Consider the following 16,990-nt stretch of genomic DNA (forward strand, 5'->3'; position numbering starts at 1 on the left):
GGAAAGGCTGAGAGAGATATGGGATGAGATATAGGATGTCTGGGAAGACAAATACAAGCAGATGGAGAAGATTGTCTTCTTCACAGGAAAGAGAGAGAGGAGCTTATCCATCATTTATGGCATTACTGTGAGATGATGACGGGGAGGAAGATGATTCATTCATCCAAATGCAATACCATGAGGTGTGTTATATGTGTGTGTGTGAGGTTCTGTGACTAAATGAGGTGTTTATCTGGTACCCACCCCTCAGAGAAAGCCCCCTTTAGGGAAGAAATAGACTCCTATTGAATTAGATCATGACCTCTGACCCGGCATTAAAGAAACTACATAATATTCATTCATTCATTTATTTTTTACCGCTTCGAATCGAACCTGAGTCTCTGAGCTTTGTGGCGTGGCTAACCACTCCTACAACCTACAGCCATGTTGTTATTTTTTTATGTTATTATTTTTTGTATTCATGTCATTTGGAGACATTCATTCATTTTCTATCGCTTATCCTCACTAGGGTCGCAGGGGTGCTGGAGCCTATCCCAGCTGTCTTCGTTCACCCTGGACTGGTGGCCAGCCAATCACAGGGCACATATAGACAAACAACCATTCACACTCACATTCATACCTATGGACAATTTGGAGTCGCTAATTAACCTAGCATGTTTTTTGGAATGTGGGAGGAAACCAGAGTACCTGGAAAAAACCCACGGGAAGAATCGGCGGAACCAGCGGGGAATCGAACCTGAGTCTCTGAGCTGTGTGGCCTGCGCGCTACCCACTCCACACTGCGCAGCCATGTTGTTATTTTTTATTCATTCATTCATTTTCTACCACTTATCCTCACGAGGGTCAGTGGGGTGCTGGAGCCTATCCCAGCTGTCTTGGGATCCATTAGCTGATTCTGCGCGAGAGTACACCCTGGGCTCCGGGTACTCCGGTTTCCTCCCACATTCCAAAAACATGCTAGGTTAATTAGCGACTCCAAATTGTCCATAGGTATGAATGTGAGTGTGAATGGTTGTTTGTCTATATGTGCCCTGTGATTGGCTGGCCACCAGTCCAGGGTGTACCCCGCCTCTCGCCTGAAGACAGCTGGGATAGGCTCCAGCACCCCCGCAACCCTTGTGAGGAAAAGCGGTAGAGAAAGAATGAAGAATGAAGAATTATTAGAGCCCTCTAGACATGAAATAACACCCCTATAGTCACTTTACACTTAGCACACGTAGCACCAAATATAGCAGATCCAATCCATTCATTCATTCATTTTCTACCGCTTTTCCTCACAAGGGTTGCGGGGGTGCTGGAGCCTATCCCAGCTGTCTTCAGGCGAGAGGCGGGGTACACCCTGGACTGGTGGCCAGCCAATCACAGGGCACATATAGACAAACAACCATTCACACTCACATTCATACCTATGGACAATTTGGAGTCGCTAATTAACCTAGCATGTTTTTGGAATGTGAGAGGAAGCCTTTCTAAGACTGTGTTGCTATAAATGTGTTCCCTAGGGAACCAAGAGTCAGTGGCAGACAGGAATTGATGTTGGGGTTTCAGAATTGAGTTTCATTACTGCTGCAACAGTAGCCCATCATTTTATTAGGGATTTGTGCCTGTTGTGAGATGATTCAAACCTGCAATAAACCCACTCAGGGAATGATTTGTTGGCCACAGGAGGGGGTCTGAAGTATTACAATGAGAGCTCATAGTAGTTTTTATATTTGTTTACTCATTTGCATTATTGGCTTTATTTTTTTTTGCTCCAGAACTGTATGTAATAAAATGGAATAATTGTATTATTTTGTTGATATTTTGTTTTACATGGTTGAATGAAATATTCAAATATTCATAACATTATAGTTCTCTGATGATAATCACTAATTGAATCAAATCTTTGAATCATAATAAGGTGGCAGGGTACTTCCACTTCTGTGTTTTACCTCCTTAATTCAGCAATTAGCAATAAACAGTGTAAAGAGAGGATACATGTATCAAGGTTAGATTGGTTCCCTTTTTTTCTTCGGATCGGTTTAGAAGTGCCCTTAACAGAGGAGTCACGACTAATAGGATTGGCTCGTTACTAATTCAGCTCATGTATTTTCTTGCTTGTACCTTCTACAAGCCCAGATATGTTCAGCAGGAGCATTCACTTTGTAAACAAGTACTTTAATAAGGATCACTTAAAGTACTTTTTTATCCCTATATCTTATTCATTGTGGCAAGTACGTACAAATGACAGTATCAATTACTGAATCCACTGAATCCATGTAAACACAATGATTTATTTATTTATCTCCCTTTTCAGCTACGTGTACATATACTATACTGTGCAGTTATTGAACATGGCATCAATGTGTATAACACAGTACTACAGTATCGATCTGTTCCAAGGTCAACTACTAATCAGAAAGCAATTCTAACCGTCAAACTCAAAGTCATATGGTACTACAGTCACTACTAACTCACCATATTCTTTGGCTGGGTAAGTGACAATTGATGGAAAACAAAGTACTTGCTTGCATACCAGGAAAACTACAGCAATAAATTTAATAAATCCAATTCATTCTCAAGTCTTGTGCTGGAAGATACAGCCATCCCAATGAGAGCGGACATAGTAAGTGTTGTTGTGGTATCTATGGTACTGTTGCTGATGGAACTAGCATAAGTATTTGTATCTATGTACCCTCTAAAAGAAGTTTCAGGAGTGTTTTAAATCATCAAAGTATGACAATATACTGCAACTATTACATGTTATTATCAGTGGACGTGTTAATGCATGATCACAGTATTTATATCAAACCATGCAATGTTGTTATAGCAGATTTTGACTGGCCACAATAAAAGGCTACTGTAAAATGTGCAGTTTTACATTATAATTAGTGAAATAAATTAATTAGAATACTAATACTAGTACTAGTCAAGCCCACTAGGCTGTCTAAATGACAAACTGATGACAACGGCGGTCGAGTGGTTAGCGTGCGGACCTCACAGCTAGGAGACAAGGGTTCAATTCCACCCTCGGCCATCTCTGTGGGTTTTGTCCGGGTACTCGGGTTTCCTCCCACATTCCAAAAACATGCTGCAACTAACAACATGGCTGCACGGTGTGGGAGTGGTTAGCGTGCAGGTCACACTGCTCAGAGACTCAGATTCGATTCCCCGCTCGGGCAACTCTGTGTGGAGTTCGCATGTTCTCCGCGTGGGTTTTCTCCGGGTACTCCGGTTTCCTCCCACATTCCAAAAACATGCTAGGTTAATTGGCAAGAGGACTCCAAATTGTCCATAATGTGAGTGTGAATGGTTGTTTGTCTATATGTGCCCTGTGATTGGCTGGCGACCAGTCCAGGGTGTACCCCGTCTCTCGTCCGAAGACAGCTGGGATGGGCTCCAGCACCCCCCCTGCGACCCTTGTAAGGATAAGCAGTAGAAAATGAATGAATGAATAAAAGTGTAGACAGAAACCTCGTCAATGAAAGACACAATCAACACCCGAACACAGGAAATATGGTCTCAATATGGTACATTAAATGTAAACAAACCATTGAATAAGGAAAACAAATGTCCTGATTGTCGTGCTGGCTTGCCCTAGAGTCGGATCCGTTTGTCGGAATTTATTTATTAATTAATCACTGTCAGATTAGGAACAGGATTACTGTTAAAGTGGAAGTGGGATTAGAAAGGTTATACAGTAGTAGGAGTCAAACACCAAGTCAAGGAGAGTCAAGTCACCATCTGGAGTTGCTAAAGATTGCGATGACTCGGTCGAAGAGAAAGGAGAATCGATTGACCAGCAGAGGTCTTGACGTGTGATCAAAGCTACAAATGTTAATGTCGTTTCATGTCAGAAGTAATTAACTGGGAATATGCATTAGTATTCATATGACTATCCATATTAATATCACAGATATGCATTAATAATCATTTAATCTGCAGGGTCTTGTTCCCGGTTCTGAAGAACCAGGTTACAGAGTTCTTACTGTTTCAACTTTTTAAAAACATTTTTATTTTGTAACTACTTGGAGATTGATATAAGAGTACAGACATATTCCGTCTGGTTCAAAACAGGCAGTACTTCGACTACAGCGTTCCATCTTTTATCGTAGTATTTTGATATTCCATTCATTCATTCATTTTCTACCGCTTTTCCTCACGAGGGTCACGGGGGTGCTGGAGCCTATCCCAGCTGTCTTTGGGCGAAAGGCGGGGTACACCCTGGACTGGTCGCCAGCCAATCACAGGGCACATATAGACAAACAACTATTCACACTCACATTCATACCTATGGACAATTTGGAGTCGCTAATTAACCTAGCATGTTTTTGGAATGTGGGAGGAAACCGGAGTACCCGGAGAAAACCCACGCATGCATGGGGAGAACATGCAAACTCCACACAGAGATGGCCGAGGGTGGAATTGAACCCTGGTCTCCTAGCTGTGAGGTCTGTGTGCTAACCACACGACCGCCGTGCAACCTATACTTTTTATTAATTTTCATTTTCTACTGCTTTTTCCTCACAAGGTTCGCGGGGGGGTGCTGGAGCCTATCCCAGCTGTCTTCGGACGGGAGATGAAGTACACCCTGGACTGGTCGCCAGCCAATCACAGGGCACATATAGACAAACAACCATTCACACTCACATTCATACCTATGGACAATTTGGAGTCGCCAATTAACCTAGCATGTTTTTGGAATATGGGAGGAAACCGGAGTAAAAAAAACCCACACATGCACGGGGGAAAACATGCAAACTCCACACAGAGATGACCGAGGGTGGAATTGAACCCGGGTCTCCTAGATTGTTGAACTGCACAGACAATGATTGAACATTTCCTGAAAAGGGGATTACGGGACAAAAAAGGTCAAGCGGCTAAGCAGGAGGATCGAAGAGGCTTGTCCGTGGAGACACGGGACGATCCTCCTCCATCCAAATTAAGGCCCATAATGATCCTGAGTGCAGCCCGATAACCCTAACCCTAACACTACAACATCTCCACATAACCAGCAAGAAAATAGACTTTACTTATTATTCGTCTATTGACGCCACAACATGTCATTTCCATCTCTGCATGGTCGCGTATTCACTATTTTTCATCTACTCTCTGCATGTAACAATGCAGGAGCAATTGAATGCATCACACAAGAAACAAGAAACACAAGAGAGCCTATTTGCCTTTGCTACCAGGTCATGACAGTGTCAATGTCTGACAGGAAATGGCGTTCAACTTTTCATCAGCTAAATGCCGTTTTCGAAAAATAGCACTTTAGCACTTTAGCCACGTATACATGGACCCAAATATTCCAATTCCATTCGGGTTATTTGCTCAAACGGAAAAAATGTAACCTTTGTATACACCTCATTCCGAAAGAAAAGTGCCAATCCGAATGAATATATAATCGGATTCACAGGGGTGGAATATTCCTTTCCCCAATCCGATTGAGGTATCTTGTCATTCCGCTCAATTGGAAAGTTGTCAGACTGCGTTCTTCTACGTGGTGTTTTTCTTCTTCTGTTGTTCATTAGCGGTTGGCAAGCAGCTTTCGTGTGCATTAGCGCCATCTGTGGAACAGAATCTAAACCCTTCTATACGCCATTCAAAGTCCGGTTTTATTAAAAAAGAAAATACAGTAAACCTCGGATATATCGGATTCAATTGTTCCCACTGGTTTTGTCCGATATAAGCGAAATCCGTTATATGCGTATACCGGAAAATGTCCGTTTTACGCATATATCAGATTTATATCCGGTATATGCGTAAATCGGATTTTATCCGTTATAAAAAGGCACTTCCTTGACTATGTTTCCAATGTACCTGGACGCGCAGGCAACGCTGCAAACGCTGCAAATGACGTCGTATAGCGGCCTGTCACGATTCGGCGAATCGGAGCGCCACGGTGCGGCCATCCGATATATGCGAGGGAAATTTAATGGAAATGCATTGGAACGGGACTGGAGATTTTGTCCGAAATAGGCGAAATCCATTATAATGCAATGAATTTTTATTGGAAATCCATTACAGAAAAATCGGTTCTTTTTTATCTGTCCGTTGTGAGTGAATTTCCGATATATCCGAGTCCGATATATCCGAGGTTTACTGTAAATATATATATATAAAACATGTGCCGAGCTTAATTATAAAATATTAGCAAGATTGAACTTTATCTTTTCCTGTTCCCGTGTGCGTTCTTTCAGCGAATGCTGAGATATGACGTAACACGCAGCTCGAGACGTTCTTCGATTAAAAAAAAATGGACGCGAGCAATCGGCACTGGAATGTTACGGAAAGTTTTATTTTTGATTCAAACTAAATTTCAAGACTGGATGAAGGAAAAACTCGAGAGGAGTCAGTTGAGGTGGCTCGGGCATCTAGTCCGGATGCCTCCCAAACGCCTCCCTGGTGAGGTGTTCTGGGCATGCCCAGCCGGGAAAAGGCCCCGAGGCAGACCTAGGACACGTTGGAGGGACTATGTCTATGTCTCACAGCTGGCCTGGGAACGCCTTGGTGTCCTCCCGGTGGAGCTGGAAGAGGTCGCCGGGGACCGGGAAGTCTGGGCTTCCATACTAAGACTGCTGCCCCCGCGACCCGGACCTGGATAAGCGGAGGAAAATGGATGGATGGATGGACGGAGTTATTCCAACAAGTAAAGAAAAACTCCAGGAAGTCGGTATCACGTGATGTTGGTGTTTACGCTTTACTGGGCATGCCTCATTGACTATTCTGGTTGATTATAGCGGCGCATGTAGACACGCGATTGGAATATTCCTTTCCATGTATACCATTGTTTTCGGAAAGATCATTCGGAAAGAGAAAAACTCCTCATGTAAACGTGGATTATGTTAGGTCTCATCATTCCTGGTTCTATCTTTTCCAATTTAAACTTTCCCGGTTGTGCAGATACATAATGTGTGCATCCCATCTGAACGAGAACAACACAAACAGTTACCCACGACCCCTGACCCCAAGAAGAGTAGTGACTACCTGGACAGAGCGATTTCAGCTTTTTGCCGTGCGATATCCGCCGTCTTCTGCGCTCCCTCCACAGCTCGATCCACCTTTTCTCTGATCTTACTGGCTCGGAGTGGGATCAGGTTCTTCCTCTTTCCACTCACAAGGATGTTCTGCTTGTACTTCCCTTCCTCTTTCGTACCGTCAGGGAAAGCGGTGCAGCCGTAGCCGTGGCGTTTGTTGCTTAGCCACTCCCCCTCATACTGCAGCCCATCGGACCTCCGGCTCACTCCGAATCCTGTCCTCTTGTCGTTCTTCCACTCGCCACAGTAGGTCTCTGTAGCCGTGGCGTCCACGTCATCATCGGCCACTGCCAACTCTGCATCTGCATCTCCGAGGCTGGAAAGGTTGCATTAATTAGTGTGTTTATTCAGCAATAAACACACAGAATAAACGCATACTTCAGATGGTTGGTTTGAAGCAATATCTTTGTATTTTCACTCTTTTCCAACAAGGTTAGCATTGTTTGTTTTGCCTTAATGTACACTGACAGTCAACAGAAACTTTCCTCAAATGATGATATCTTTAGGGTATTGGTATACAAAAACAAAAATACTTTCAATTTTCACATTTCAGCAGAAATTTGAAACACTTATATGCTAGGACTACGTTAAAAAGCCATAGCATTTCAGTATGTGGAATCAAACTATGGAATGGATTGAGTAAGACCCTCAAACAATGCACAACGATGAGCCAATTCAAGAAACAATACAAGCAGTTGATGTTTGCTAAATACAAGGATGAAGAGTCTTGAACCAGTCATGATGTGCTATATATATCACTATATTGACACTTACTATGGTAAAAAAATAAAAAATAAATATAATAATAATAAATATATAAAATCAAAAATAAAATAATTTAAATAATAAAAAATATTTGACAAAAATAAAATAGTTATTTTATTTTATTTTATTCTTTTTATTTTATCATTATTATTAATTATTATTATAAACACCTTGAAAAATGGGTGGCATATTATCCTCAGTAAGTCATTGAGACTTAGGAACATGCTGTAAGCATGGATGTAAGTATGTATATGAGTCCGCATTATTACTATTTTAAAGTTATGCTAACAGTTGTTAACTTAACTTAACACTAAGTAGGCGATTTTTTTTTTACATTTGCAGTAAAACATGTAATGTTTGTGCATTATTCCATTATGTCATTTAGACCTTTTTAATAAAAATAAAATTATTTACTTAAACTATAAAGGAAAGCAGGAAGTGAACAAATGCAACAGTTACTGATTGTAAAAATAAATAAATAAAAATAAAAATTTAAACTATATTAGGAAAGCAGGAAGTGAACAAATATAACTGTTACTGATTAAAAGTACCAGATGGAGGGGTAGGATTTAATAAGATTTGCTTCTTCCTACTCCTTTTGGACATGTGGAACTGTGAACTGATTATGTGATGCATTCAATTGTAATCTGATGCATGTTCAAATGAAATAAAACCATTACCATTACATTTCAGTAATAATTTCACAACAGTCAATACCGGGTCAATGCACAGTGGGACTACTGATCCGGGTGTTTCCCGTGCTGTACGAATGACATGGCAAAACCGGTCCTGCGGGTGTGTGACCGGATAGATGTGGCATGATGCCGTTCACTGGACTAACAATACTGGCCTTTTTTGGGGCTTTTAGGGCCTCCAAAACTAAAACCTATCCTAAAAAAACACTATATTCCACAATGACCAACCCATGCGCAATGAACCATGACAACATGACAACTCATCATTAGCTTTTCAACTACCAGAGCGCTAAGTCAACAATAAATCCCTAAGGTAGAATTACAACCCTCCTACAAGTAGAAATATGCATACATTTCTACCTCAATGTTTCTATTGAATGTCAGTATAAAAAAATGCATATATAAAACACAGTTAGCCTCTAACACAGGGGTGTCCAAATTGCGGCCCAAGGAGCCATTTTCGTCCATCGTCATCGGTGTTTAACAGTGTTAAAAAGCATACGTTGCAAAGTTTCTGGCCTAATCAGCCTTGCCGATAACAAATCTGACCTGATAATCTGCTATCAGCCAATCAGCCGACAAACAGGTTAAGCGCTGCTGACAGTCGTGGTGAGCAAACAGTGTTTGTAGGTCTGCTTAGTGCCTTTAAAATAAACCACCCCAATCCTGAATACCTGGAATTTGGAGAGTACAATTAGAACTTTCCGAATGCAAATCTAGCCTTTATCTGTTTATCAGCATGAGGGGTCACTAAACCTCAATACCCTGAATGGACCACAAGGGTGTCACAAAAGGGCAACCATTCACACTCATTTTGTTTTGGGACTTGCCAGATGCTACCATACTAACTGTTAGTATGTTAGCATTTTTAGTTTTTTTATGCATATCTAAATGAAAATCCACACATGGCATGGTGTACGGACTCTATGGAACTGCCTTGGCATTTCGCGACTTAATGCTATCTTGCTAGGTGCCACCATGCTAACTGTTAGCATTTAACGATTTTAGCTCTTTTAGTCCTGTTTCAAGGCCTATATATACATGGCGTGATGTAGGAATGATTTCTCTGCACTTTTGTGCTAGCATGCTAACTGTTAGCATGTTAGCATTTTTAGTTTTTTATGCATATCTAAATTAAAATCCACACATGGCATGGTGTACGGACTCTATGGAACTGCCTTGGCATTTTGTGACTTAATGCTATCTTGCTAAGTGCCACCATGCTAACTGTTAGCATGTTAGCTTTTTTAGTTTTTTATGCATATCTAAATGAAAATCCACACATGGCATGGTGTATGGACTCTATGGAACTGCCTTGGCACTTCGCAACTTAATGCTATCTTGCTAAGTGCCACCATGCTAACTGTTAGCATTTAACGATTTTAGCTCTTTTACTCCTGTTTCAAGGCCTATATGTATATACATGGCGTGATGTAGAAATGATTTCTCAGCACTTTTGTGCTAGCATGCTAACTGTTAGCATGTTAGCATTTTTAGTTTTTCATGCATATCTAAATTAAAATCCACACATGGCATGGTGTACGGACTCTGTGGAACTGCCTTGGCACTTCGCGACTTAATGCTATCTTGCTAGGTGCCACCATGCTAACTGTTAGCATTTAACGATTTTAGCTCTTTTACTCCTGTTTCAAATGTTAGAGTCCAGGACTCTGCACAGGATACAAAGTCCATTGAAGGCAGGAAGCCAAATATAATTTCATATTAACATTATCTTATTTACCTGGCTTATTGATACTTTGAAAGAAGGTTATTCATTTTGTTCTCAATAATCAGCTTTCATTACAATCAAAACATCTCACCTGATAGTCGAGTTGATGTCAGATGCAGCTGAAGACACGGTACTCATCCCTGCCTCGCTCCGAAATGAGCTCTGTTTAGACCTCTGGGAGGCCAGAGAGCTCCTGGACTCCGATTTCCTCAGCTTAAGCCCGGACAGAATGGATCTCCTGAAAAGTCCACTCTTCCTCTTTCCCTTCAGAAGCTCAGCTTCACTGTGTGCCGTCAGTACAAAGCCTCCTCGAGACACGGCAGGACTGCTGCCGCTGCTTCCAGTGCTGCACATGGACAGGCTGGTGGACAGAGTGCCGGGAACCGGGGGAGGAACAGGAACAACCGCACTGGTCCTGTCGAGGAGAGCTGTACCATTGCTGTGTTCCGAACTGGAGCGGAGGGAGTTGATGGAGGTACGGAGAGGGGAGCGAATAACGGCCGCCATGCCGTACGGGACGCTTTGGCGAACGCCGTAGCCGTGCCGCATCCCACCGACCCACTGGCCCTGGAATGTGCCTGGAGACAGACGAAAATATTCAGTCCCAACTCTAAAAAAAATATTCAATATATTTTCAATCATTCATTCATTCATTCATTTTCTAACGCTGATTCTCACGAGGGTCGCGGGGGGTGCTGGAGCCTATCCCAGCTGTCTTCAGGTGAGAGGTGGGGTACTTGTTTTATGTTATCCCCTTGTTGTCCCCGCACTCCCCCGTCTTTTTTATATTTTCTTCTTTTCTATCCCCTCCTGCTCCATTCCATTTATTCATTCATTTTCTACCGCTTTTTCCTCACAAGGGTCGCGGGGGGCACTAGAGCCTATCCCAGCTGTCTTCGGGCGAGAGGCGGGGTACTCTCTGTATTTTATCCCCTTGTTGTCCCCACACTCCCCCGTCTTCTTTTCTATCCCCTCCTGCTCCGTTCCAGCCGATACAAATTTGCATAACGGAAAAACATCAAGAAATACGTATATGTGATGTGACACATATTGGTATTTGATATAGGAATCAAAAAATGAGAGTTGTGGAATCGAACTCGGGTCTCTGAGCTGTGAGGCCTGCGTGTTAACCACTCCACCACCATGCAGCCTATTTGCCAATCAACGATTAAATTTTTTTGTAAATGTTTCACTTTGCATGCAAGGAACTTTTGCTATGTTCAGCCTGCGTCGGTGGGCGTCTACCACGTTGAGGTGATGAATCACAGAACTGTTGCTAAGCTAAATGTTATTGTAGCTCAACAGATTCATCAAATTTCAGCCACTTGTTGTTTGAATGACAAAGTAGGGTCTCGATCTTCTCTTTACTCCCCATCCTTTAAGTAAAATAAATCATAATAAATGAATAATGATTAAATAAAAGCTGTTTATTGTACTGTATTCTTTATACCAACACATATTGCATCTCAATTCCCCCGCTGCATGATGGGACTTATATCTCAATGTTGCTGAAAAGTAGGGCATCAGTGTTTGTGTTCACGTGTGTTTTCCATCATTGCTCCTCTCGCCCAAACACACACACTGTCTCTCTCGGTCTCTTGGAACGGAAGTGCAATGTTCCAATGGAGTATAAATGATCCATACCGTCTGCCGTAGCTGTGATGTAACAGCTCTGTGATTCATTCGGCGCGGCAAAGGCACTAAACCAAACTACACGACCATATAAGGACTGCATCCACGTTCCCTCTCTCTGTTGCAAATACACCCAAACAGTTCCCTGCTGTGTGTGTTAATTACGTGTTAAAGTCAAGTGGGAAGTGCTGAATGAAGCCAATGTTAGAAAGCGAATCACATTTTTTTGCTTTACGTTCTGCAACACGGTAACACCAAGCACCTACAAAATGCCGTCCTCGTCATTTTGCACTGCATCTTATCCCTTTGAGACCCCCGAAGAAAAAAAAGAACCTGTGTCGAAGCCATCTGGCCAGCACATCTGCCCAGGCCTTTGTAATCACGTCAGGCCACAGCTGCATGACCATATGACGGATAGCTCAAAGTACACACAAACACCCATGCAATAGTGTGACAGGATTAGCGTTTTATTAAACATCCGCCACAAAGCATTGGCTAAGAGGAAGGGGGGGGGGGGGGGGGGCTGCGGCAACAATGGAAGAGAGATGGTCCTTTGGGGGCATTCATACTGTCTGATAAACACAAACAACACAATAAAATGCAACACTGCTTTGTACCGAGAGTATAATAAATCACTTTTCTGCAAGACATGTGACCTATTGGCATACACTACAATACCCACAATCCATTGCTCATCAAAAATGGTAATGGTTTTATTTCATTTAAACATGCATCAGATTACAAATCCAAAAGGAGTAGGAAGAAGCAAAGCTTTGGTACTATTACAATCAGTAACTGTTACATTTGTTCACTTCCTGCTTTCCACAATACAAAATAAAATGAAAGGAAGTTTTCGGATTTTACACCCTCACAGTAAATACTGTAACTATTTCTCTGCACAAACCACTGACTTATCAATGATGCTATTGGTATGCTATTATTATTATTAGTAATAATGACGTCAGCAATGAGATTGTAGTTATTACAATTATGTCTCGCTGTCATTCTGTTTACTATCATGGTTCATATCTTCATTACTACTATTACCGCTAATATGTTTACCTGTGGCTGCACGGCGGTCGAGTGGTTATTTTATTTTCCTTTCAATACTTACTTGAAACAACAACAAATTATGTATTCCGGGCTTTTGTGCAATATTTAGGCGCATTATCTATAGGATCAGGGGTCTCAAACACGCGGCCCAGGACACTAGTTTGAGGCCCCCCGCCTTGATAAGAAAGTTTAATGTTAGTGCGGCCCGCGCAAGTTTGATATGGATGCTGTATGGTATCATGTACCTAGAAAAAATTATTACCTTTGATTAATGTTCATGTTAAAGGTTAAATAACTGTTAATAGTTATCCTCCCTATCCGTGTGGAAGTGGTAAGTTTTTGGCTATTTAAGTTTAAAGGAAATAACTTGAAGGCTACCGTTTAGGTCGCTAGCTCTCTAGTTTGCGAGTTAGCATGTGTCTCAAGACCCTGCAGTTGCGCAATATGTTGTAAATAAAAAGAGTATAAATGTGACTATAGTCGTGTTTTGTCATGTCTACAGGGCTCTAATAATGCTTTGCTCATTTTAATATGAAAAAAATAATTTGTCTACCCATCAACTATATGTGGTTTCTTAAGTTTTTATTATTTGCTGTTTTATTATTATTATTATATTTATTTATTACTGATTTATTCTTGATTTGTTCATTTATTTGTCATCTTATTTTGTGCAGAAAAATAAAAATTAAGATATTTGAGAACAGTGGAATGTTTTATCAGAGCTTTTATTGTAGAAAATCGGAACCAAAACACTGAAAAAGTTTGTATATTTTTCTGTTTTTAATAAATGCATTGTTTTTTGGGGGGGGGAAACCTGATGCGGCCCAGCCTTACCCAGACCCTAGCTCCAGTGGCCCCCAGGTAAATTGAGTTTGAGACCCCTGGCATAGATGCTGGCAATGGAAATGGTCCCATGTGTGGATTCTGCCCTGTTCAAGATTTCCCAAAAGCTAAAGCCCCCCCCCCCCCCCCCCCCCCTGTGAAATGCTTAAGTTACTAAAATACAATAGTTACACAAGAGGCAGAATGTCGTTCTCCATGGTGCTGAAAAACACAGTCCACACAGCAGTTGTTTGATGGTGCTGTTCTTTCAAAAAATTCTATCCAAACAGAACATTTTAGGAAATATCATCCCGATGAGGAAGCATCACCAGTACATGGAAGGTGTAGTGCTTCTTTAATTATTAACAAACGTAAAACGCTGTATCCTCTACCAAATGTAACCAAACTCAACAGCTGATTAGCTTCACTCCAATCTCACCAATATCCTCCGAGTGTGTACCTAAAGCAACTCACATGCCAAAACCATTTTGCAAATTCTGCCTGGAGGCCAACAGGAAGCACTCTTAAATTATATGGGACTATAACTCAAGCCGAGGCTAAGTGTAGCACGAGGCAGCCACGCAGAAGAGTGTTAACATAGCAAGATCAAAGCTGTGGAAAAACATCACAGAAGCTCCAGGATTTGCTTATGCACCAAACCCCTGGCTGAATGTGTAATTGTCATCTTAACAAATGCATGAAACATTTTTTTTTGCTGTCCGAGATCAAAATACACCATCACTGGCATGTATTGTATCCACCATGGTGTGAACAAATGCAGTACACAAATTTTACATGCATGGATCTCTTTGGTTCAAGGGTGATATCACCGCAAATTAAGTATATGTATTGATTGCAGATCATTTCAATGTTGATTTTTAGAGGGTAAATGTCCAACATGTGTTGTAAAATTAAGACTTTATAAAGTGGAACCTTGGTTTTGGTCTTTTTTTGGTCAATGAAAACTGAAACCAAAGTATTTTTTCCACATTTTTCACATTAATCGGTTCCAGACACATACAAATATTAACACAAAATATACGTCATTCATTCATTTTCTACCGCTTATCCTCACGAGGGTCGTGGGGGTGCTGGAGCCTATCCCAGCTGTCTTCGGGCGACAGGCGGGGTATACTCTGGACTGGTCGCCAGCAAATCACAGGGCACATATAGACAAACAACCATTCACACTCACATTCATACCTATCGTACATATCTTTTCTATCCCCTCCTGCTCCGTTCCAGCCGATACAAATACAGGGGTCTCAAACTCAATTTACTTGGGGGCCACTGGAGCTAGGGTCTTGGCGAGACTGGGCCGCATCAGGTTTTCCAAAGAAACAAACAAAAAAAACGCACTTATTAAAAACAGAAAAATGAATAAACTTTGCTTTGGTTTCGATTTTCTACAAGAAAAGCTCTGATAAAACATTCCACTGTTATCAAATATCTTAATTTTTATTTTTCTGCACAAAATAAGATGAAAAATAAATAAACAAATCAAGAATAAAGAAAATAAATCAATCAGTAATAAATAAATATAATAATAATAATAAAACGGCAAATAATAAAAACTTAAGAAACCACATATAGTTGGTGGGTAGACAAATTATTTTTTTCAGATTAAAATGAACAAAGCATTATTAGAGCCCTGTAGACATGACAAAACACGACTATAGTCACATTGATACTCTTTTTATTTACAACATATTGCGCAACTGCAGGGTCTTGAGACACATGCTAACTCGCAAACTAGAGAGCTAGCGACCTAAACGGTAGCCTTCAAGTTATTTCCTTTAAACTTAAATAGCCAAAAACTTACCACTTCCACACGGATAGGGAGGATAACTATTAACAGTTATTTAACCTTTAACATGAACATTAATCAAACGTAATCATTTTTTCTGGGTACATGATACCATACAGCATCCATATCAAACTTGCGCGGGCCGCACTAACATTAAACTTTCATATCAAGGCGGGGGCCTCAAACTAGTGTCCTGCGGGCCACATTTGGCCCGCGGGCCGCGTGTTTGAGACCACTGCTTTAATCCCATTGAAAAAAATCTGAGGAAGGAGCTCAATGCCATTCATATCATATATAAACAGACATACAAACTTAGTAGAGTTTGGACAATGTGCTTTCAGTACATCAACTAAAACATCTTATGAAGGAACCAGATCATGAAGTGATACAGTTCCTTATGATAAACAACAGCACTATAGCACATGTTATCTGTTTTTTGATCCAGAATCCAGAAACAAGTTTTTAAATTGTGTCATTAGGCTACACAAAGTACTTTCTGCTCAACTGCTCCAGCCTGTCAGAACTTCCAAAATGTTCATATTCCATAAAGGTCCACTAATCCTCATTGCAAACAAACACCATCCACTCCTATTGCATAAGAGAGGGACATACTGTACACAATAGTAGCCTGAAGAAGAAAAGGTAATCCCTATTGGGTTTCAATCTCATCTGGCAATGTGAAACCATTGTTATTAATTAGTACACGTATTACTCTGCAAAAAAAAAAAATGCAGCCATAACGAGTGACACACAACATGGCAGATGTACAGCAGGTAGGTGAGACAGGCTTGCAGACAGACGAGTTCAAATCACTGGACACTGAAAGTCAGTTCAAAGCTAAACTGAATCACTGTGCAGCGCCATCATCCATTTAAGGGATTTTGCTTAGGCCTTTTTTTCTGTCTCAGTTTGTCAGATTTCCATTTGAGGATTATTAATCTGCTAAAAAAAAAAAATATTGAAAAAGTTCCACAGTATTATGATAGTAAGCCGCTGTCCTCCGTGTCCATAAACATCCACCATAATTTGTCACATTTTTTTCGAGATACAGTAAGTATGATCATATGATTTTTTTTAAAATACCGTATTTTCCAGACTATAAAGTGCACTTTTTTCATGGTTTGGTTGGTCCTGCCACTTATACTCCAGAGCGAATTATATATGTGGGTTTTTTCGAGAGGGTCCTCTAGACTTGTGCCAGTATTTGCTACTCCAATCACTTCTGTACCACTGACCATTTACATTGTAAACAGTATGTGTAGTACATACATTGTACAGTACATTGCACAGTACATTGTATGTGAACATTTGCAATCCTGCTACCCAACGGGGGCGTGACACATGTGACACATACATGTGACACATACTCGACTTGCTTCACACTACATTACCCACAAAGCATCACGCACACTAGCATAACAATCCAGCAAGGGGACCTATTATGCTCATTTCCCACGCTTTGAATTGA

The 16,990-nt window shown here is 41.1% G+C and overlaps 1 protein-coding gene across 1 annotated transcript in view; it reads right to left on the reverse strand.

Moving 5' to 3' along the window:
- jph3b (junctophilin 3b) overlaps positions 1-16,990 on the reverse strand; it is a 49,497-nt gene that overhangs the window by 14,505 nt on the left and 18,002 nt on the right. Inside the window, exons 3-4 of the mRNA XM_058075211.1 lie at positions 10,300-10,786; positions 6,970-7,335 (exon numbers count right to left, since the gene is read on the reverse strand). Of these exons, the coding sequence (XP_057931194.1) occupies positions 6,970-7,335; positions 10,300-10,786 (853 nt within the window). The remainder of the gene's footprint in view (positions 1-6,969; positions 7,336-10,299; positions 10,787-16,990) is intronic.

The sequence above is a fragment of the Doryrhamphus excisus genome, chromosome 6, assembly GCF_030265055.1.
Source record: "Doryrhamphus excisus isolate RoL2022-K1 chromosome 6, RoL_Dexc_1.0, whole genome shotgun sequence".
Lineage (NCBI taxonomy): Eukaryota > Metazoa > Chordata > Actinopteri > Syngnathiformes > Syngnathidae > Doryrhamphus > Doryrhamphus excisus.